Below are 23,212 nucleotides of genomic sequence, written 5' to 3' on the forward strand. Positions count from 1 at the left end.
ATGAAGAACACATTATACAATCTGTTTACCAGGTTGCGGCCATTTGTTGGTGTTGTATTTTTACAAGTCGGGCTGGCCGGAATGGATGTTTTATGCAAGGCAGCGTTGAATGAAGGCATGAGCAATTATGTGCTGGTCGTTTATCGTCACGCTGTTGCCACTCTCTTCATGACCCCTTTCGCTGCCTTTCTGGACAAGTCCTCTTTCTCTCTTTTCTTTCTGTCTTCACATATATTTGCAAACATTTCATTACTTAATAAAAATAAAAATTGAACTAAAAGAAACTTTGTCTTGATATAACATGTTTCTATTCTTCCTTTTCACAGGAAGATTCGACCAAAGATGACACTGCCAATCTTTACCAAGCTACTGCTGCTAGGCTTGTTAGAGTAATTTTCTAAATCACCAAAACTTGTTTTATAATCTTACGTTTGTGGGACATTTTTGTTTATGATTGTTTTATGTGTCGATAGGCCAGTTATAGACCAAAACTTATATTACATCGGGATGAAGTATACAACAGCGACATTTGCAGCTGCTATGTACAACATGCTACCTGCAATCACCTTTCTAATGGCTTGGGCTGTCAAGTAAGAGAATTCATACACTTTCTTATTGAAAACATAACTAACACAAGATTAAATGGAAACAATATGATGGAAATTAATTATTTTTCAAGATTCTTGTGATTTTAAGACTGCTAAGTTTCCGCACAGGCTAGAGAAGGTGAGTATTAAAACTAAGCACAGCCAAGCTAAGCTAATAGGGACAATAGCGACAGTTGCAGGAGCGATGGTCTTGACCTTGATGAAAGGTCCAATTCTTGATTTGGTATGGACAAAAGCTGCAACTCATGATAAAGGAAGTGGTGGGACTAATATCCATAATTCAATTAAAGGTGCCTTGATGATAACAGTTGGATGTTTCAGCTGGGCTTGTTTCATGATTCTTCAGGCAAGTAAATGAACACATATTCTGGGTTTATTATTATCTGATACATCTCCTGAACTATGATAAATTCCACTTTATTTCTATAGGCGATCACACTGAAAACATACCCCGCAGAGCTTTCCCTTACATCATGGATATGTTTCTTGGGAACAGTTGAAGGCTGCATAGTGGCACTAGTAATGGAAAGGGGCAAATCTAGCATTTGGGCCATACACTGGGACACTAAATTAATGGCCGCTCTCTACAGTGTAAGGGAATTCTATAATAAATTAAACAAAATACAGTAACCTAGTTCACTAGTTGAAGTTTATATGATACTCGGATAAGGATAATCTTCTAAAATTTGAAATGATTTGGTATATATGGTCATTCATTTCTCATACAACTTTGAGCAAGAAATTTTCCTGAAGATTCCATCCGACTAATCCAAAAATTGAAGTTTTGAGTCTTCAATCTAAACATATGCATTTTTGCAGGGAATTGTCTGCTCAGGACTAGCTTATTACATTCAAGGAATAATAATGAAAGACAGGGGCCCTGTTTTTGTGTCAGCTTTTAGTCCCCTATGCATGGTAATTGTGGCCATCATGAGCTCCATAATTTTGGCTGAGCAAATGTACCTTGGCAGGTAAAAACAAACCTCTCTTTACCACAGTCAAAACCTTATTGAGTCAAAAACCTAACTGTAATAATATTTTACAGGGTTATTGGGGCCATTATCGTAGTTGCAGGCCTATACCTTGTAGTATGGGGAAAAAGCAAGGATTATGCATCCCCATCCCCATCAGTTGCTGAGAAAATATCACCAGCTTCACAGAAAGTAGATGCAGATAACAACACAGAGGAAAATTTTGAACATCAGGCCATCAAAATTGATGTGTGTGATCAAGAAATTGTAACTGGGAAATAGTATTTGCATGGCAAAAGGGTTCCTACTACCATCTAGAATAGAACATCCCTCAACCAAGAGTTCAAGTTGTGTAGGCACATCCAAATTTTGGCAGCATTGGACAATATCTTGTTGCCAAATCATGCAAACATGAACATCAACAGTTTGTAACAATCCATGCAAAATTAATTTTCGTTTAACTGTAATGCAAGTGACTTAAATATCTAAGGATCATATTGTAACTGAAATGAGGGGACAAACAATTCAAGAGTTTGATTGTGTGCCATGCCTCAATCTGAATGGACTAGATGTATACAAGTCATTGTCAGAAACTTTTAAACATACTTAAGTTAAATCAAGCCAATTATGTTTCACTATCAAATTGGCTGAGGTTTGCTACAAGGCCATAATCTCTAGTTAAATCAACTCAGAACCTAAATATTTCTTATAACCGTATAAACCCACACAACTTTTAGTCTGGCATCAACCAGTTATAATCCAATCAATAGAAAACTTCCTTCTTTGAAATGATGCTAGACTAATGATCATATTGTAACTGAAATGACAGGACAAACAATTCAAGAGTTTGATTGTGTGCCAAGCCCCAATCTTGCTGGACTAGATGAACATTGTCAAAAACTTATAAACATACTAAAGTCAAATCAAATCAATTATGCTTCACTATCAAATTGGTTGAGGTTTGCTACAGTGTCATTCTCTAGTTAAATCAACTCAGAACCTAAATGTTTCTTTTGACCATATAAACCCACATGACTTTTAGTCTAGCATCAACCAATTATAACCCGACCAACAGAAAAATAACTTTCTTTGCAATGATGCTAGACTAATGAACATATTGTAACTGAAATGACAGGACAAACAATTCGAGAGTTTGATTGTCTGCCAAGCCCCAATCTTACAGGACTAGATGAACACATCATTGTCAAAAACATATAAACATACTAAAGTCAAATCAAGTCAATTATGCTTTACCATCAAATTGGCTGAGGTTTACTACAAGGTCATACTCTCTGATTAAATCAACTCAGAACCTAAATATTTCTTATAACCATATAAACCCACACAAGTTTTAGTCTAGCATCAACCAGCTATAACCCAACCAATAGAAAACCAGCTTTCTTTGAAATGATGCATCCTTAGATTAAAGCTGCAATATCTGGCTAGTGTGTAAGGTTGACCTACTTCACCATGATCTGTAGGCCTCGAATTATATATATTCATTAAAAAAACTAATTCCATCAATTAGGGATGCTGCAATCACTATTAACACAACAGCGTTGCCAAAAAGATCACTCCTATGCACAAAAAAGGTATCATACCTTACAATTTGGACAAAACTGCTTTATCACAATTGCTTCCCCTCATCTTTTCCATATATACGCTGAAGCTCACGGGTTGCAGCCAGAAAAGATTCTGAGAAGGAGCAAGAAGAGAACAATTATGTAAGAAAATACTATGTGTCAACAAAAATATATTTGAAATATAAATAAGCTTTCTTCTTAAGCATTGGAAAATCATAATGTCTAAAACAAAACGATTTATCAGATAAGTGTATCACCTTTCCAAAGACGGAAGGACTTCTGGTTGATGGGTGAACCGGTTATTGTCTGAATAACCTCGAACAACACATTCTGTGGAGTGCTCCTTAGTTCTTGGGCAATGCCATATATAGTCTTCCCATTTTCAAAGTATATGTGATTATTTGGGTGTTTTGTTTTGCAACCAGCATGTCTCTCGAATTCATAAGCGTTAATAATCTAAATAAAAACGGTTTATCAGTCACCGTTTGTGCACTAAATTCTCCTTGCCAGCAAAGCAAGAAATGAATAAACTCACCTTAGAGTAATTACATGACTGACAGCTACACTGATACCCTGAACCTTTTATAACACCACGGAGCTCCTTCTACCATCCGTAGGAAGGGCAAACATGTCAGCAAACAATTCACTAACAATTAGAGTTACAAATGAAGATTAACAGTTACCTCCTGAGACCAAGCAATATATTTTACAGGTACTCCATCCAGCATACCAGTTGATAGCAAACTTCTGACATTTGAAGGGAAATTGTTTGAAGGGACTTTCTTAGATGTTTTAGAGTCCTCTTTCTTTCTTGCATTATTTTCAGCATCATGAACAGTTATATGGTGCGAATCTGTATTTGATTTAACCAAATCTTTCTGATTTAATACTTCTGAACTATGGACAGAAGATTGGCCCATCAACATCTCATAATTTGATAAAAGCCTTCCCAAGGGATTTGCATCATCGCCATCATATCCACCAAAGGATATGATAGTACTTTCCCCCTTATTGTATGACTGACCAATAGATAAACTATTGCTATCTTCCTTGTTATAGGTGTGAACCATTGAAATAGTACTTTCACCACCTTTGTTATAAAGGTGACCCATTGATATGGAATTCTCATGTACCCTGTTGTAGGTTTGACCCATGGAAATAATACTGTTGTCCCCCTTGCCGAAAGTTTGATCCACTGGTATGCTATCATTATCCTCTCTGTATGTTTGACCCATTGGCATGGTATCATCACCTTTGTTATAGGGTTGCCCCACTGATATGAAAATGTTATTCTCCCTGACATAGGTGTCCCCCATAGACATAATACTAGCATCCCCTTTGTTATAATCATGAACCATAGACATAGAACTGTCATCATCCTTGAATGCATGAGATGCCAACATGGAGTTGTTATCCACTGTATCATATGTATTTCCCATCGATACAGAAATGATATTCTCAGATTCTTTAACTTGGCTGACCTTCACTTTTCTAATCCCACTATAACTTGGACCTGATTGAAAATCTTCCAGTCTTTTTGACATAGATAAACCAAAGGAAGAATCATCACCAAATAAATTCTCATTAGCCTTTCTCCCATGATCAATTTTTTCATCACTAACTGATGTGATGTTTTGATCATCAAAATTGACAGTCCTGGATGCTGGGGAATCAAACAAGCGTTCACTATAATGGCCAGGGATTGAGTGAAAACTGGAAGCATGGCTCCATGGAGAAACATTTGAGTTTAACAATCCTGAGAATAAATTGATGCTCGGAACTCCAACAGCCTGTTTTTTGTTGGGGAAAAGCTCGACTTCTGGACCATCCATGAAACATTGATGAGAACGCTTTGGAACAACTCTAGAAGAATTATCACAAGCCATCTCACCCTCATTAATACACCCAGCACCCTTCGCCATCCAAAATTCTTGATTCTGGGAAGCATATCTCATGTAATTACTTTAACAAGGCCTCATAATATGCTAATCTCAAAGAAAACAATGAAATATTCAATCCATATTTTTGTGAGTATACTGTGAACAGAACTATAACAAACATGCCATCAAAGCTTGGTCAACCTTTATCCAATCAATAAAAATGTGCTAGTCCTATTACTTAGTGATAAAAATGAGCAAGGAAGACATTTTGTTTTACTAATTTAGTCAGTGTTTATGAACATTCTTTCTCATTCTTCTTCACTCTCACATAGCTTCCACATTATTACCCTTGACAACCATAGGGCAAAACTTATAACTAGATGAATTAATATAAAACAATCAAAATTTATAATATTGTTTACTGCCACAATCATGCACTAAATTACTTTGGTGTTAACCATCGATAGCATATGCATGTACTATATTGATAAGACAGGGAGAATTTTATGAAGTGCAATAATTTGACAAAGATTGTGAATCACATGTGCAATAAATGGATGAAAAATCATCAACACTAAATTCAACAACAATATTTTCAATCAAGAATGTGATTTTAATGCGTTTCTTAAAGATTGGGAGGAAAATGGACTCATATTGTCATTCCCCACATTAGTTGACAATTTGAACTAAAACTTTAGAATACTAGAAACTTGTATAACACAGCCATGATAGATCAAATGAAAAATTGGAACAAACAGGACAATACAATCAGAGTAAATCTCTTGACAATGCACTCCAAAAAGCATAATGTCAATTGCCTAAACCAGCAAAAATCTGTGTGCAACTCAAATACATTATCAAACAAGATGCGTCTAGCAAATAGATCAATTACTTGATATCATAAAATCATTGGAAAATGACTTGCAATTAAGGAAATAAGTATGGCCGCCAGTCCACAGCACTAAATAGTTAAAAAGAAACCCATAAATAGTAATAAAATAACTCTCACATTGCAAAAATTCACTCGGACATGAAACATACCATTTTGTTTCTTTCCTTTCAATTTATGGCTCAAGTCTAGTTGTTGCACTTCGTGTAACTGTTTGATTCAGTAAGTACATCAAAATGTATGTTGTGTCATCAACAGCTTAATTGTTCGACATCAACTGCAAGACAACTTCAAAATAAAGATTGCAAAAGTTACAATCGGCCGTGGAAATCTAAGCTCGCCACTGTCTAGCTATTTATCTGCCACATGCAATGAACTTATCAATTAAACGGTAGAATAATCAAAATAATTAAAAATATACTGTTTAGGAACGAAAAACAGAACTCCACTAATACAACTCTCCAACTTCCTTATGCAACTGTAACACTCAGTCTAGATTAACGTTATCCATCGTAGCAAAGAAAACTACCTTTCTTTTCCTTTTTTTTCTCGGAAACCAAACGAATAAGTAACTAAGCAGAGAATATTCATCAATCCCTAAATGTTTGAACATGTACATAGAGAAAAGGAGAAAATAAAGAAAGAGAGAAACTCATTATAAGCACCTTTTATTGAACAGTGAGTTCCGCACGATCTGTATCGGAAACAACGAAAAAAACAAAGGAATAGACCGGAGCACCGCGAGCGACTGTACGGGCAAGGTTCCCCGACGAGACCTCAGAGCTGAAAATGTTTTATCGGATGAAGGCTTTTGTTTGGGAAGAGATGGTACAAAGACAAGTGGGCTGCACGATCCAAGGGCGTGGAGCATGATCCAGGACATACAAGTGGACTGTTTTATATGATCTTGTCCGTTCAGTGAATTGAATTTCTTTTGGGGTCAACATGCGGGACCCGCAGGTTTCTTGGGTAATTAGCCAATCCCAACCTTTTAGAAGGTGACAGTTTAAACCCAAAATGTGTCAAATGTTGAATAAAAATGTAATAAATGTTTTCCTCCGGTGGAATGGATAGTGTAATCTCGTTTTGTTCATCATGGTCGAATTGTATATAATATTATATATCAAAATTTTAATTTTTATATTATCATATTTTATTTTGTCATACACCTTTTAAATAAGGCCAAAGGATTTATTTCCATCTAAATTTTAGTTCATTTTTAAACATTTATTCGTAAAATTTTAAAAACTAAATATTTACTTATTATTTAACTTTTGTTAAAATTTTCAATTAATTATAAAGATAAAATCATAATTTTTCATAAATATTATAAAAGTATATCTTATTTTTCCTCTTTAATTTAATAAATTAATAATTTTTATTTATTTATAAGTTTGAAAACTTGCATTTTTCTCTTATGATTTGATTTTTCTCCATTTCGACCACTACTCCGAGAAGACCGTCAACTAACCTTTCTATCACCTCTCTTCCTAGTGGTTTCTTAGTATGGAAACCACTGACATGGCCAACGAAATTACATCAATCTGTGCATTGATTGGACAACGCACATGGATGTCCTACAGATTCATGCAATGTCATCGATTATTTCAATGGTTTTCACACTGGAAAACCATCGGAGAGGTAAGTAGGGGGAAGGCTGACCGATCACCTTTCCAAAATAGTCATTGAAACAGAGAAAAATCAAACCTTAAAAGGAGAATATAAATTTTCAAACTTTTGAATAGAAAAAAATTATTAGCTTTTTAATTTAAGGGGGTAAAATAAAATATATTTTTATTTATTTTAATACAAATTTTAAAATGAGGGTTTTACCTTTACAATTAACTGAAAATTTTAACGAAAATTAGATGATAGGTAAATATTTAAATTTTTAAAAATCTTATAAATAATACTTGAAAATGGACTAAAATTTGGGTGGGAACAAGTCTTTTAGCCTTTAAATAATAATAAAAATGAAAAAATTATAAATAATATACCATAATCTTATAAAAAACATATAAATCCGGTAAAATTTAAATTTCTTATAACATCCTACCAAATCGTGTCATTTTTCAAATATAAAATAATATTATATATATATAAATATAAAATTAAATTTATAAATAATATATTATTATATAATTAAATATTATTTTATAAAATATAAAACAAAAAATTCTTAGTAATATCATATGAAGGGAGCACAAAAGTGGCATATATGGCCCATGTGAACGGGACATGTGGCAATTGCTGGAAGTGTCCACCTGTACAACAGTTTAAATTAGAATGAAATTTGAGAAAATAAAACGGGATCCTATTGAAATGACATCCGACCCGATCCAGTGCAACCCATAATGGCTACCACCTGCAGATGTGGACGCGTGGCTGTACGCGCCAGCTATAATTGTGACAAAGACCCTGCGCAGCCAAAACACAAGTGATACTGAAGTAGCCCTGCGAAGAATTTGAGAATCAGGAAAATGAGGAAGTTCGATCCATGGCCTGTATTCTTCAGAAGAGAATGGAACAGAACCTGGCCTTTCATCGTCGGATTCGCCGTAACCGGAGCCTTGATCACCAAGTTCAGTCTTGGTCTAACTGGTAATTATTTCATTATTGTCTCTCATCATTAAACACCTCATCGCGTTCTTAATCTCGTTAATCCCAAACCAATTTTCTCAATTTTCGTTATTATTACCCTTTACGCAGAGGAGGATGCCAAGAATTCCAAATTCGTGCAGAGGCATAAAAAGCTGTAATTTCTTCCATTTTGCCCTAATTTACCCTTTCTTGATTCGTTTTCATTTTGCTTCAAATCTACTAATTTCCATTTTATCTATTTTTATTTTTTAGAAATAATTAGGTTTAGTATCAAACTAACTTGCATACTTACATTTGTATATATGATTTATTAGCCTCTCTGTGTGTGTATATGTATATGGACACGAGTCTTAATTTTCAGATCTTTACTATATGTTCGTCAGAAAAGAAGGATGAATTAAAAAAAATAAATGATAGAGCATTTTGGGAATACTTTGACATAGTAGAATGATGATACTTGGTCTTTTCTGTTCTCAAAATGAATGTAGATAGTGGGTTTTATAATTTTCTTCCGCATCTCTGTAGAATTATGGATTGGTTGCTCATTTATCTGTCATTCACAGGACTCTTTGTATGCGAATAGGAAATTTTTAGGTACTAATTCAAACAAGTAGTTTTAGCTATGGGATTCATTGATGCTTTGAACCATATGTCTCAAAGATTCAACTGTGCTTTGCCCTATATATTCGATTAAAAATGTTCCATCCGAAGTTTTTCCCAGAAGCATGCAATCTCCTTGTTACTTAAGTTAGGCATGACTTGACCTTTTTAAAATAGAATTCAAATCCTTGAAAATGCTACTTTCTTTAACTCCGGGTGGAAGAATATACAGGATTTTGTCGCTCTGAAATGGAAAAGGGAAAAATTTATTCAATCACAATCCCTTAATATATTGGCCATCATAAAGAAATATAGATGTGTATGGTTTATCTTTTATGAACTTATATCTGCCGAATGAAATCGCAGTTACCAAATATAATATATTTATTTTTAAATTTGTTAATGAGTTGGCCTGTAAAGCATATTCAGCCAGTTATGTTTAAAGATTTTATAAGCGATCCATTATCATTATGAAGTCTTTGATATTTTGCAGGTGATTTAGTGCATGCAGAGAGAAGAGATAACCAGTATTCACTTTCTATGAAAGCTTGTTTTCATTTTATATTTTCCAATAATAACAGAATTGTCCAAACATTTGGTTGAATCCTTTTCTTCAGACATTTCTTTCCCCAGTTTGGATGCTATAGTTTCTTTACTAGCTTGTCTATTTAACTGCAATTTTAAATTGATCAGTTTAACAATATTTGTGGAATTTTTACCCCATTTGGACTCAATTTGATCTCGGCTTTAAACATTGATCATTTGTTTATGTGTTATGTTAATGATGAATAGCTATAGTGGAGATCATCAATTCATATTCCGTGTCATGTGAAACAATTCTGGTTAAATAACACCTTATTCACCATAATTGGTTTCTCCCATGGGGCAGCATTATTATGATTCGTTAAAATTATATATTGTATTAATATTCATTCGTCAAATTTTGTTACTAGTGAATCATTCAGATCAAACTCACCGTTTTACTTACTATTATACTTGCAATTGTATTTATAAATATTGCCGCTACACTGCCGTCAACTGTGCCCAAGAAGCATATCCATGGCCTATAGAAATAAAGCTTAATTTTTCATTGTTTAGAAGATGAATCAAATATAATAACTCAGACTAAAAACATTTGAATCTGCCTAAGCTCTCTTGTAACTATCATAATTATGACTCTTGGGTGAAGGAGCAGAACTTTTCCTTGTATACTTTGGACTTGTGTCCTTCATTAGAAAGTAGTTAAAAGACATGCTCTACTTGTTAAATGATGTCGTTTATTTTAATTTCCCTAAGATGATTGGAATCATGAATTTGAATATTGCTAGCACATAAACCTCAAAATTTTACCGCAAAAGGATGATGGATCACAAAATTGCAAAAATTTCATTAACAAAACCGGCTAACAAGGCAAGGCTTTAAGGAACAAAAACTTCAAATCACATTCACTAAAGACTACCTTGTCTCCTTCAAGTTTCCTGCAGCGGTAACTTTCTCTAGATAGCTATACTCCTTTCCCTTTACAATTTAACTTAAATCAGGATTACTATCTGTTTTTTATCCACCAACAAAATAAAGTAATGAAACATGTAAGACAACGTTCTCTTAACCAGAGCATCATTTCCTTGATGTCTTCTGCTTCACATATACCATTACCATCTCCTCTACTTGATTAGTAATCCAACTAATCGTCATATTTATGTCATCCCCATCCTCGACGCGACCAAAATCAAGCATGCAATGAGAATCCACACCAAACTCACATGCAGTTTGGATCATATTACCCATCCGATTCGTCACATTGCAAAAAAACAATGAAAACAGTAGAGAACTATGCCTCGAGCTAATAGGTCTATACATATCCCTAATATGAACATCATCAGCCACAGAGTCCCAAACTGTTAAAAAATACCGGGACATTAGAGGTGTCAGGTGATGCTCATCGGCACCTGTGTTAGTCTGTCAAACTACCAGACTATTCCAGCAGTAACTTCGCCGTTAACCATTAAAGTTTCACTTCTTATATGTTTTAATATGTGAAACTTAGTTCTTCAGCTTGGATTTTGGCCACACAAGAAGATGACAAAGCAGTATTTGTTGAAACCTCTGATGAGCAGGATCTCGGAGCAATTGTGTGAAACTTAGGCTTATTTGCTAAATTGACATGGACAGAAAACAGTGAATAGACTGGTCTGTGGTCTGAGAATCTGGACTCTCCTCTTATATAACAAATTTGTTTAAGTCCTTCCCCTCTCCACAATATCCGATCACACCTGCAAATGTTTCCGAAAAAGGGATGCCAAATTAGCTTCTAAATCTTAATTATAAGTCATATTACACATCATTCAAAGATCTAGAACACTAAGAGTTTCGATAACTTGCTACCTTAACCAAATCCAAAAAGTTACTTGAAGCCTAAGAAAGTATTAAACAATAGAGATTTGTTGAAAATTGTATTTTAATTAGTGCAACAAAAACATAAATGGTGGGTTTGTGCATGTTGCATATCAAATATAATATTAGAGTCAGAGACAAAACTCTTTCTTGCCGACTTAACTATATTAGTACCTTAAAAACTTTAAACTAATGTGAGACGAAGAAGAAGAGTGATTAATGATATTAAATTCACATGGGGTTTCTCTTAAACAATGGATGTGAAGATGTAGTTTCCATGTGATTATTGATTAGTTTTATGGTAATAATTCAGGCTAATCTCTTAAAGCTTTGAAAAAAATGCAATAAAAAATGTTTTAGTATCTTTCAAACACAGTAGTAATTACAGCACAAGTCAGCTCAATACTTGGATGAATTGATACCCATTGTCCCCAACACAACAACTTCGAAGACAATAAGACTGATAAATTAATGATAGTTGGCTTTAATTTACTTATTCTTCACAATCATAGATTTGTTCATCTATTGAATAAGCCTATATTAATTGATGCTTACTTTCAAACAATTGACAAGTTGCATAAACAATAGAAGATAAGATGATGAAGGCAACTTCTTGCTTAATTAGAAACCTCCAGAATCCACAGTTAGAAATTAATAAATAAATTCTAATTGATCTTCTTAATTAATGGAAATAATGCAGGAGGATTTGGAATCTAACCAGGCAGGTGTTCGCCGCTTTTCTTTGGATTTTGATGTTTGAACAACATAATGATCTGAATTTGTCAGGTATTTGTAAGTTGGAGGAAAATATATCCTCCCTTCTTCCCAACCTTCAAATACTCGACCAGCCCTCTGTTCTATCTTTAGCTGGAGAAAATAAAATTTCAAAAAGTTTTAATCTTTAAATTTAACACAACTGAAAGGCAACTTTATATGTTTTCAGTAGCAAACATAAAGCAACCTTGAATACATTATTCTCTCACCTGATCTCTCTTTAACAGGGCTTGCCAATCATTTCTCTTTAGCAGTTCATGCATGTCACCACGACCAGAAGCAAGCCGATAATTTAAGTCCCCAAGCCAAACAATTATGCTGAACGGCAAGAAGATCGAAAGAAATAAACAAAATTTCATATAAAAAACATTACATATTGAGGAATTGAATAAGAAATAATAAAACAACTTACTCATGTTCCAATATACTTTCAGGTGGTGGTTGTTGAAGATCTTTATATGAATGTGAGAACCTGGTTTTCTTCAATATTTCAGTAACGTCTAAATTTCTTCTGATCTCATCACCTTCTTTCTCTCCTGAGGTCAAGTGCGTACAAACCAAGCAGAAATTCGTCTGGTGCAACCTCATACTAATGGATATCGAACCCTGTTAATAAAAAAAGAGAAAACCTGAATGTCAATTTCACTTCAAACATATATATATATTTCTATAACCAAAGTTAAGCAGAATGAGTAACCTTATTTCCAAGATAACCCATAATTCCACGGCCAACGCAGGAGACTTTCAGGTTGTTTATATGTCTATAAAGATCCGCTCGAACCCACACACACAAGAATATCCCCACCATCTGTTTGCTGGCTGCAAGACAGTAGCGGCGCTGCAGTGGACTGCCCGCCATGGACGGTGGGTTAGGGGAATCTTCTTCTGCAGAGTTCAAATTTGATTGAAAATTTAACAGTCTTGCAAAATCGTCTTGGCCGAGTTCATCTTCGAGAGATAGGAGATTGGAGAAACTCAGTCTGGGTTTCAGGTTGGTTTGCTGGTCACCATGTAGCCAAGTGGCATTGCTGTGATATTGAGGACGTTCGTGGTCAGTCTTGTTGTCGCTGTTCAATGCTTGACGAATAAGAGAAAGCCACTTGGCAGCTGGTCCGTTGTCTTCCGCCCCTAATACGTTGCCTGCATTTAGTGGAACAATTTCTTGAAACCTAATGCACAGTCCAAACATAGCAAAAATCAAGTATTAGAAAATCCTTAAATTTATATAATTCATAAAGTCACCTTACAAAGGGTAAGATATTTTGAAAACTTTATTGTTAATTATAAAAATTAATGTGCATAAGTGATATATTATTATTATTTTATTTTTATTTAAAATTAATTAATTATAAAATAATATATTAATTAAATATTTAAAATTAAATTCAGATAATTTTTATTAATTTGAGATTGAAAAAAAAAAAAAAAAAAAAGAAAAGGATAGGCCATTACCCTAGCACGTAGATGTCAGCAGGAGCAGGTGACTTTAGCCAATCTCTCAAATTTAAACCGTCGTAGGGCGACTTTCCTCCGACATTCCATGTCCCCACGAACATCCTGAAAATTACAAATAATACCCCTCTTTACTAGACGTACAAACCTAAATCTTCACCCAGACAAAACCAGCCAACCGAATGGTCACAATCCTCTCAATTAATTCTCAGTCACCAACGAATTTCCCAACATTTACATAAATAACAGATAAAATATAAATATGGTCATTAATTTTAATAATAAAATAATATATTATTTTATTTTAATATTATAAAAATATATTTATTGATATTTTGTTTTCAAAGTTTAAAATATCAATAATATTATATGCATAACTTTTATATATAATTTTATACATAAATAAATATATATTATTATGTGTTTAAATATTATTTTATATTTAATTTTTAATTGTTTAATTACATAATGATACGTTATTATTTATATACATAACACTACTCTTAAAATATTATAACAATCTCTACTAAATTGATTGTGGATAATATTGTTTAGGTGTAAAATATCATTTTATAAAACTATGAGGCAAATATATAATTATGCTATCTTGTTTTAAAGATTATCACATTCATATGATATATTTTGAAATTTATATACATAACCCCAATAATTAGTAATATTTACAAACTTAATTTGTTGCATTATGGTATGTTATTTGAATATATAACTATTTTTTAAAAATTATCAAAGACTATATTAAAATTTTTAAAAACATCTCAAATTCTTCTTAACACCTCAAACATTTTTAAATATTAAATTCATCTTATATAAAATTATATATTATTGATACCTCTATTTATACTTAATAAATAATTTTTTATTAATTTATTTAAAATTAATATAAATTAGATATATAAAAAAGTATTTAAGTAAAATTTGAGAGCAAAATATTATGCAGCTTTGAAATTTTTTTTTTGGGGCTTTCCAATAAATGTATATGAAATTTAACAAATTAATAAGTTGAAAAATGTCTTTTTTTGTTAACTGAAAACATAGAAATCAGCCATTTAATAGAAGGAAAATCTCATTTGGCCTAAAAGATTAACAAAATCAACTTAATTCCAGGATATAACTGTCTTTTCAATCTAAATAAAATAGTACTTGGTCAGCATCCTTACTTGAGATTGAGATTGAGATTTTCGGCGGGCGCCTCTGGCAGGGTCGTCGACTGTTTAAGGCCAGTAGTAGCGGCCGTCATCCATCCTTTAAAAAAAATTGTCAACTTAAAAAAAAAAAATTAAAAACCAAAACAACTCGAAATCTAAAGAAAACATAGGTTACTGCTGCATCATAGATCTATTTAATACGCCCCCGCCTACCGTCCAAGTGGCAGAAGCCCTGAGCTTCTGAACAGAACCCAAACGGAAATCACTCGGGTCTTTCCGTTTTGTCTTCCACGTCAAATCACTTAAAATTAATCCCCTCTGATGGCATGTTCCCAAATCCCGATGGACGGAAACGGTTTAAAAAAAAAAAAAAGGAAACCAGCAAATGGTTGTAAAACGGTGTCGTTGCGGAGGAAATACCTGAGAAATCATCTTGTACGAAGACGTAATAATCGTCGTCTGAGCAGCTTTTCCTTCTCGTAGTTTTACCTGCGTTACATTAAAACGTAAATCTGGCGATAAAGATCGAATATCAAACGATACAGCGAAAAAAGATTGAATATGAAAAAAATTTACCTTTAATTGCATAATCGGAATGAAACTCGTCCGCCCCACTCTGTATATTGAGCCATTTTCGGACCACTAATTTTGGCCTCCAAGACTGAAAAAGAAAAGGACCGTTGTAAATCTTAACACTAATTCCCAGTATGAAGACGAAAATGGGTCCTCAGAATTAATGTAACGTACCATCTCTGTTCTCTTTCCTCCACGATTTGATTAATTTGATGACTGCAAATCAAGCCAATCGGATTGTGATTATCTTGTTGTATCTGTAGAGTTTCTTGATATATTGTTCTATTTCTGAAAGATATTTCTTATTTAAAAGGAAAATATGATTTAATAGTTGAAAGTCTACGAGAAGAGTGGCAGAAAAAAAATTTATCTTTTTATATATTTTATTGAGGTTGAGAGGGAGTTTAATATTGTGTTAAATGGAGTGCTCAGCCAGATTATAAAAGAACCAGTTGCAGGGAAAATGGAGACAGCTTCTCAGTGAGTACCTTAAACAGAAGGAAAGGAAGAGAAAAAAGAAAGAGAAAATAGTATAATATAGAAGAGTCAGTGGTGGAGATGAGGCCAGGTTCATCCTTTTTGGTGACGAGTGAGACGATGGAAAATTATTATACAAGCTTCAGCTATGCCCTTTACAGGGAGGAATACAGGGTGGAAGATGAAGTATTAAACAAGGCAAAGGTTTTAGCTTTTCAGATCTTTATTCAAACATCAAATCTCTACGATCCCATCTGAAAAAAGTTGGCTATTCTTTTCATTTTTAGAAGGAACAAACAACATGATTTAGATATTACTACGAAAAGAAAGATTCACAGTTTTCATATCTATGTAAGTGATGTGTACATGAAATATTCAGAGAGAAACGACATTGCCAATCAGAGAACAAAATCAAACAGACAGACGATGAAAAGAGAAAAGACGGTAAAAAGAAGCAATAATTGCATTAAAGGAACGAAGAAAGCGGGAGTAAAGAGGGACTTACAGAGAAATTATAGATGTGAAGTTTCAGAGAGACGGATGAAACAGATTATACACGCTTTCAGAACAAAAAGACCCTTTTTAACATGAATTTTCTTCTCTTTTCTCGAGCTTTCTTTTTCGTCTCTGGTGAGACAAGAGAGAGAGAGAGAGAGAGAGAGAGGCAGGGACGACAAACCTACAAAGTGATGTGAGTTTTTGTTGCCTGGATTGGTTGGTTGGGAAGAAGCGAATGCCAGAGCAAGATTTGGGGGCGTTCCTCGTAAAAGCAAAAAGGAAAGGTTAGTTCTCAAATTTATAAGTCCTATTAAGACAAGGAGAGAGAAAACACAGAAAGGGTAAGAGAGTTGAGGGTTTTAACACTGCGACTGAGGACGTTGAAGTCAACACATTTTGGATTGAGGGCTTTTTTGTCATTTTAAATCATACATAAAATTATAAAAATATTTTAGATTAAAATAATAAATATAAATAGAGACGAATATATATTATTATGTAATTAAATATTATTTTATTTATAATTTAAAATTATATTATTTTTTATATAACATTTTATATTTATTATTTATACCTATATTTTTCTTGCTATCAAATTATAATTAGATGTATTGCTCATTTTGAATTAAGGTAAATAGATGAAGAAATGATAGAAAGTCAGGGCATTTTGTTATGTTAGTGCGATTTGCCAACAATTTCCAAATTGGAGACGAAAAGAAGAAGAAAATGGAAATGCCCTTTTCACATATCCTAAATATTAGTAAAACCTTTTAAGAAGCTTTAAAAGCCCATTATTTTTTTCTAATTTCATTCAAAGATATTCTTAAAAAAAAATTATAAAATATGATAAGAATATCACATCATTTAATAAATTTAGCTCGTATCTAAATTATCTCTATTTTATTGATCTTTAATTTGATTTTGGTTGATAATTATCTAATACAATAAATACTTTGACATTTATATATTAATGAATGATACGGCAATATCACATTAATTCCATAGACTTTAATTTTTCCTGAACTCATCATATAAAGGAATCGAATTATTATCTCTAATTCAAATTTCTTATGAAAAATAATAAGGTGACAAACTCGAAATATTGTCGGTTTCCATTAGCCACAGAGGCAAGTCAGTGAAATGCAACAGAAAGTTTGACCCTTGGTAAGGAATTTGAATGGATGGTCAAATCAGTTGCGAAGAAAAAGCAACTTTAGTGGGAGGGCTGATGTGGTCTCTGTTTACGGTAGTGCTTTGGTTGGACTGCCTACTTCAGTTCATCAGTTGGACCAGACAAAAGGAATTGCCTTGTCCACCACTTTTTTCAGTTTTACTCCTTCAAACCCACCCGCTTTCTGTTTCAAAATTTACACACTCGTTCGTTTCTCCAATTCAAAATCAAGACTAAATTTGTAATTTAATTATAAAATGCCAACGCTGTAAGGGATTCAGATACAATTCATTGTAAAGCCTCGGTCAATGCATGAACTGTACTGTACTGTAATATATTTTTAATAATTAAATTTAAAATTTATTGAAGTTGCAGTGTCATGTAATATCCTTAGCGGTGACTGAGCCCCAAGCAATTATTCTGGGTTTAATGGCAAAGATTGTAGCAGCTATGGAGGTGACAGGTGATTAATGATTAACGTCCGTTTAAACAAGTAGAGTTTTGGAGAAACACAAAGTGACAAACCAGTTTGGTTTGGAAGAGACAGTGTCTTGATGTGGTGTTTACCTGTACGGATTTTTTTCACAATCCAATCCAATCATTGAATACGGCGTCGGAGGGAGGGTGAGAAAGGAGAAGCCATCTGATTTGATTAGCTGCGTTTGTCAAATCGTTGTCACCTTCTTCTTCTTCTCCTTGCGAAAGTACTGTATATAACGATGATGATGCTAAAAGATGAGAGTAAACAATGATGGTGGAGGATAAAATGTATCATTAAAATGGGTGTTTAGATAAGATAATATATTTTTTATTATTTAATTTATAAATAATAAAAAAATTTAATAATCTTCTATCATAAATAGTAATGTGATATATAATATAAAAAATAATATAAATACTATATTTACATCAATCATTTAAAGATTATTAAGTAATCATAATTTTATTATAACTACATTTTATTTATTACTTTTTTAAAACAAAAATAATCTTATTTTTAATTTATATAATAAATAATATAAAAAATATTTTAAAATAATAATACCTAAACCCAAGAGTATTTAATTAAAATAATATATTAGTACTTTTTATTACTTTTAATCAAATATAATAATTATTTATATCTATCTATTTTATTAAATATAATAATATTTTATATTTAATAATTCTCAAATAAATTTATTAATTTTAATAATAAAACCGTTATTAAACTAAATGTCTCCTAAAAATGTTAGAAAGTGGAATCGTATATGAATGAGAGAGTAGGTGATGTGAGACGATGATAGTAAAAGATATTAAAAATCTGAAAATGATGAAAATAGGGACAAAAAAATTGGTCAAAAGATTTGGTTGGGTGAAATGATTTTATTTTCTTTTTGCGCAATAATTTTATTGCTAATGGATGATGAGTTAACAAATATATTTTTCAAGGTTAAAAAGAAAAAAATATTAATAAAAATAATAATATGGCTTTTTAATAAATTATAAAATAAGTTTTACTCCACTTATCACATAATTGTGATACAAAATCAATTAGTAATGTTCATGCAACAAACTATGAAACTTCCTTATTGAATAATGTAACTGGATGTGACATGAGATGAATTATTACTCATCAAATTTCAATATAAAAATATGCAGCCAAGAAGGACCAAATTCATCAATTGTGTTCACTTTATCTGTGTACTTATTTTATATAGTAAAAAAAATATATATAATTTTATTAATTTAAGATATAAATTTTTAGAATGAAAGATCGTTATTTTTTCCTCATAAAAAATTTAAATTTTGGAGAATTATTTAGTTTGGGAACGGCTCAAGATTATTGTTTTTCATTTATCAAAAAAAAAAATATATATAACTTGAGGGATTTATATATCTGATAAAATTTAATATGATTTATTAATCTAATACGAAAAAACTTAGGTCATACTAATGGCAAACTAGGCCGGTTCTTAGAGTTTACTTTAAAATTACTTATAAAAGTAAACTTCATTTGTACATTTGGTAGCTTTTAGTACCTTTTAAAAAGTAACATAATCAAAAAATTAATCGTTACATCAACATGGTTCATTTTATTAATGCTGTTGCGCACCCTTCATGGACTCAGAGCACAAGCCTGGATTGTATTGGACACGTGCCAAGAGCTAGTTACATAAGATTTGTACAGTCACAGATTAAACAATAAGAAAGGTAAAAAAAATTACTTAAAAATAAATGGAAATCCAATTACATCAATTTGTACTGTTTAAATTAAATAGTGGGATAAATGTTGCGTGCTTTGGTCATGTATCCCAGGAGATAAACAAGGATTAATTAAGTTAATCTTTTTCCCTACTGCACTAATTATTATATTAAATTTGGGGCTGGATTTTAGTGAGTCTGCCCAATGGTTGAGGAGAAAGTGTCACAATGATCTCTTAACTGAGGTCGTCGTGGCCTGGTGGTAGTGGCGCTGCCGGATTCTCTGAATCAGGCCTGAAACCTAACCCTAAGTAATTGATTAATTAAAATAAAATTAAGGTTCTTTCATTTGATAAAAGGACACCTTATGGGAAACAGTAGGCAGGGAATTGCGTCATTCACAAAGACTTTCTTACATATGGAAGATAGCAACCTAGATAAGGATGTACTCCACAGAGCTTAATGTGAACGCAATTTAATTTAAAAATAATTCAAAAACAAAATAGTTAGTTTGTAATTACTTTGAAATAAATAAGTGGAAGTTCGAAAATATATAATTTTAGAAATGATTTAAATTAAATTGATCTTAAATATTTAAATTAATTCAAATTTAATTTATTTTATGAAAATAAGTTTAATTCTTGATTTAAACTCAATTTCTTCAATGTTAACTGGAATTTGAGTTTAATTAATAGCTTCAATCAAATTATATAAGATAAATCTAATTCTTACCTAAGAGTTTGAGGCCTTGTAATTCATGTTTATATTATATCTCTAATAAAATTTCATATTGTATTGGATTTGACTTTAAAAATCTATTGAAATTATCTTATTTAAACTGAAGTGACAAAATGTTGTTCCTCATAAAAGCACGATTATAAGGCATGCCTCATAAAAATTAGGTTATGTCGAGGCTCGTAAAAAAGGTTTATAGACAGACTCACAAAAGTTGAAAAAACTATAAAAAAAATTAAACAATAAAATAATTTTGGGGAATCCACCTATCAAACACACAAGTTGGCTTGCCAATAGGCCTAACACACAATGCTATGAATAGTATTTTGAACCTTAGTAGTTAGATATAGTCCTACTAAGACTAGTAAATATTTACATGTCATGACAAATTTTACCTATTGTGTCACGATTCGACTTACCACTGGCTCTACATTCGAATACATTCTAGTTTTTTTTTTTCTTTTTTTGAAAGGATATAAGGGAAAAGTACGTATGATATGATGAACCTTAACATTGCATTTCAAGATAGGAAATAATTTGTTCAGGCCGCTGAGTACATTTGCAATTTGTACTTGAACAGTTCAAAGTCGTGTTTTTGACGTCCAAAACTGTTTGATATGATACAAGAAGAAGCAATATTGACCTCCATTAGAAGCTTCGATAGCTCTGTGCGTTTCCAATTGGTGCATCTGTCACACGTTCACCCTAATCAAAATCAAATCCATGCTTCTTTGCACTTACATTTTGCCACGTGATGGATCAAATCTTTTTGACGAACGCAATATAACAACTATATTGGAAACACCTCCATATGTGGAAGCATATCATTGGCTCAAACTTAGCAATTTTTATTTGTGTCCCCAAATCTTTCTTGACTTAGTCGTTTAGTGCGTCAGATTATAGGAAAATTACCCTTAATCAATTACTTTTTGTTGATCTCCCACATTGCACGATGCTTGAAATTACTAAATGGCACCAACTGATTTGTCTCTTCTTCATGTGTTGTTGGGCAAAACGTGATTCATGTACCAGCACTTGAACGAACACACAAGACTCAAGTGCTCGAGGGTTGGTCCATTTCAGATGCAAAATATATTTGTTTGTGTTTGTTGAGAAGTTCTTTAGTTCTTGATGAACCAATCATTGGCTGGTGGGGCTAAAGATGTTAACTGGAGGTGCATCCATTAACATATTTTAAGCAAGTTATTTAGGTTGAACATATGGTACAAAGGGCATCTACCTATTCAGAATTCTAGCATTCCTCCAAGGCATTTTGCCCTGTCAAACGGAATATAGCTAACCTAATATAGTTGGTGTTCATCGGTGTTAGGTTATGATGTTGGGTTTATCGATGATGATATGGGTTTTTTGTGGTTATAGTCATAGATTTAAAACTTAAATCAAACTAATTGGTTGGGGTGATCTAATCGAAATTTGGTAGGGTGAATTGTGGTCCACTCGTTGGAAATCTCTTGATTTGCAATAAAAAAAATTCAATTTTTTTTTTGTGCAAAGTTTTCAACTTTTGCACAAGGTGGGAAAACCACCAAGCCAAAAACTTAATCTCATCCATTAATATAGCGTGTATATATCATAAAACCAAGTTTATTTATATGTTAAATCAATTTAAATTATATATTTAATGATTAATTATATAAAATTGTTTCAAATATTATTTTAAATATTTATTTAAAAAGTTTACCTATCCGATTATCAATTGAATTGGACCGACCTTTTATCCTAAATTCAAAATCACTCAATCATTTAATGATACATATAAATATGTACTCATTTATATCCTCAAAATGAGTACCCATTGTTTTATTGATATAATAATTAAGAAGTTTAATTATCTGTTAATGGTGCTCCTGCTGAGCTCAGTAGAGGAAGCTTATTGTTTAAACTATTACTGATCAGATAGTTATTAATTGGATCGTTCTCTCTAATAAAAAAATAGTGCTTCACATTCTCGCACAGAGTATATACTGGCTCTCATGTGCCCACACCAACAGAACGACAGATTGATCGGTGGCCCATCAATCAATATTCCCATTGAACCACTTTCGTTTTCTAGCTCAAGGAGAGAAGAATTAACGAAGAACCTCCATTGATCATCTGAAAATCATTTAAATACTGCCATTTTTAATAAGAAAGGAGATGGAAAGAATAAATAAAAAACAAGGGCTTGATTAGGGTGCTTGAAAATTGAACATTAACATGAACGAAAAGTGGATTAGTTAAGACTGATTAAGATCATGAAGTGCCCTAATCATTATTTCCATAAATAGTTAAGTGGGATTTCAAGTCACTTTTATTATCATTACAGTTATGATGTGATTCTAAAGCATTATTGCTTCAATGGTTTCGAGCTTCATCTTCTTGCATGGGCCATGCTGAGAGCCGATTAATTTCTGTAACTCCTAGCTATCGCCCTTCAGCCTGCTTAATTAGTTGCTAATCATGATTATTAAAATGTTTACATGGTTTGAAACGTAACTTAATTAGATGGTTTTCTTTAGTATTTCTTCTAAAGAATGCAACTAGAAAGAGCAAATACTTTAATGGAGATTCAAAGCTTCAAACCCTAAGTGGTCCAAAAGCAATGAGGGACGAAGGAGAAGCTCCAAAGTCTCCAATAACCTAAGCAATGACGCCA

General features: G+C 32.5%; 5 protein-coding genes across 10 annotated transcripts; 2 read left to right on the forward strand and 3 right to left on the reverse strand.

The window, feature by feature from the left end:
• Positions 1-2,126, forward strand: LOC123222124 (WAT1-related protein At2g37460-like). The gene is made up of 7 exons (XM_044644969.1): positions 1-197; positions 327-389; positions 474-590; positions 717-954; positions 1,038-1,199; positions 1,428-1,579; positions 1,654-2,126. The coding sequence occupies exons 1-7, from the start codon at positions 1-3 to the stop codon at positions 1,859-1,861; spliced, it is 1,137 nt and encodes a 378-aa protein (XP_044500904.1). The 3' UTR covers positions 1,862-2,126.
• A 1,054-nt stretch (positions 2,127-3,180) lies between these two features.
• On the reverse strand, positions 3,181-6,787 carry LOC123222057. 6 transcript variants are annotated; one of them, XM_044644966.1, is made up of 6 exons: positions 6,597-6,787; positions 6,084-6,290; positions 3,846-5,147; positions 3,698-3,763; positions 3,420-3,618; positions 3,181-3,274 (listed from the first exon to the last, which is right to left on the reverse strand). In XM_044644966.1, exons 3-6 carry the CDS (start codon positions 5,115-5,117, stop codon positions 3,207-3,209), a joined length of 1,605 nt encoding a protein of 534 aa, XP_044500901.1. In that variant the 5' UTR covers positions 5,118-5,147; positions 6,084-6,290; positions 6,597-6,787; the 3' UTR covers positions 3,181-3,206. The 6 variants fall into 6 exon arrangements, with proteins under 6 accessions (XP_044500901.1, XP_044500900.1, XP_044500898.1 ...); XM_044644965.1 differs by having other exon boundaries at positions 3,698-3,766; positions 6,084-6,208; positions 6,597-6,786; XM_044644963.1 differs by having other exon boundaries at positions 3,698-3,766; positions 6,084-6,219; positions 6,597-6,786.
• A 1,557-nt stretch (positions 6,788-8,344) lies between these two features.
• LOC123214265 lies at positions 8,345-9,888 on the forward strand. Its single transcript, XM_044634040.1, has 3 exons — positions 8,345-8,532; positions 8,641-8,686; positions 9,626-9,888. The coding sequence occupies exons 1-3, from the start codon at positions 8,412-8,414 to the stop codon at positions 9,627-9,629; spliced, it is 171 nt and encodes a 56-aa protein (XP_044489975.1). The 5' UTR covers positions 8,345-8,411; the 3' UTR covers positions 9,630-9,888.
• Positions 9,889-10,495: 607 nt separating this feature from the next.
• Positions 10,496-13,857, reverse strand: LOC123218453 (type I inositol polyphosphate 5-phosphatase 8-like). Its single transcript, XM_044639918.1, has 6 exons — positions 13,753-13,857; positions 12,998-13,469; positions 12,713-12,906; positions 12,510-12,618; positions 12,245-12,393; positions 10,496-11,405 (listed from the first exon to the last, which is right to left on the reverse strand). The coding sequence occupies exons 1-6, from the start codon at positions 13,854-13,856 to the stop codon at positions 11,162-11,164; spliced, it is 1,272 nt and encodes a 423-aa protein (XP_044495853.1). The 5' UTR covers position 13,857; the 3' UTR covers positions 10,496-11,161.
• A 954-nt stretch (positions 13,858-14,811) lies between these two features.
• LOC123225000 (type I inositol polyphosphate 5-phosphatase 8-like) lies at positions 14,812-22,373 on the reverse strand. The gene is made up of 5 exons (XM_044648822.1): positions 22,370-22,373; positions 15,495-15,644; positions 15,339-15,407; positions 14,931-15,015; positions 14,812-14,845 (listed from the first exon to the last, which is right to left on the reverse strand). Exons 1-5 carry the CDS (start codon positions 22,371-22,373, stop codon positions 14,812-14,814), a joined length of 342 nt encoding a protein of 113 aa, XP_044504757.1.
• Positions 22,374-23,212: the final 839 nt, after the last annotated feature.

The sequence above is a fragment of the Mangifera indica genome, chromosome 1, assembly GCF_011075055.1.
Source record: "Mangifera indica cultivar Alphonso chromosome 1, CATAS_Mindica_2.1, whole genome shotgun sequence".
Lineage (NCBI taxonomy): Eukaryota > Viridiplantae > Streptophyta > Magnoliopsida > Sapindales > Anacardiaceae > Mangifera > Mangifera indica.

Excerpts from the sequence above, each read along its gene's own strand:
- LOC123222124 (XM_044644969.1), top strand. The coding sequence starts at position 1 with ATGAAGAACACATTATACAATCTGTTTACCAGGTTGCGGCCATTTGTT. Across the intron at positions 955-1,037 it reads CTTGTTTCATGATTCTTCAG|GCGATCACACTGAAAACATA; the intron begins GCAAGTAAATGA and ends TTATTTCTATAG. Across the intron at positions 1,580-1,653 it reads GAGCAAATGTACCTTGGCAG|GGTTATTGGGGCCATTATCG; the intron begins GTAAAAACAAAC and ends AATATTTTACAG.
- LOC123222057 (XM_044644965.1), bottom strand. The coding sequence starts at position 5,117 with ATGAGATATGCTTCCCAGAATCAAGAATTTTGGATGGCGAAGGGTGCT. Across the intron at positions 3,767-3,845 it reads ATATTGCTTGGTCTCAGGAG|AAGGAGCTCCGTGGTGTTAT; the intron begins GTAACTGTTAAT and ends TACGGATGGTAG. Across the intron at positions 3,619-3,697 it reads AGTCATGTAATTACTCTAAG|ATTATTAACGCTTATGAATT; the intron begins GTGAGTTTATTC and ends GTTTTTATTTAG.
- LOC123214265 (XM_044634040.1), top strand. The coding sequence starts at position 8,412 with ATGAGGAAGTTCGATCCATGGCCTGTATTCTTCAGAAGAGAATGGAAC. Across the intron at positions 8,533-8,640 it reads GTTCAGTCTTGGTCTAACTG|AGGAGGATGCCAAGAATTCC; the intron begins GTAATTATTTCA and ends CCCTTTACGCAG.
- LOC123218453 (XM_044639918.1), bottom strand. The coding sequence starts at position 13,856 with ATGTTCGTGGGGACATGGAATGTCGGAGGAAAGTCGCCCTACGACGGT. Across the intron at positions 12,619-12,712 it reads GAAAGTATATTGGAACATGA|CATAATTGTTTGGCTTGGGG; the intron begins GTAAGTTGTTTT and ends CTTGCCGTTCAG. Across the intron at positions 11,406-12,244 it reads AAGCGGCGAACACCTGCCTG|GTGTGATCGGATATTGTGGA; the intron begins GTTAGATTCCAA and ends AAACATTTGCAG.
- LOC123225000 (XM_044648822.1), bottom strand. Across the intron at positions 15,016-15,338 it reads CGTACAAGATGATTTCTCAG|GATGGATGACGGCCGCTACT; the intron begins GTATTTCCTCCG and ends TTTTTTTTAAAG. Across the intron at positions 14,846-14,930 it reads AATCTCAATCTCAATCTCAA|GCCAAATGAGATTTTCCTTC; the intron begins GTAAGGATGCTG and ends TTAATCTTTTAG.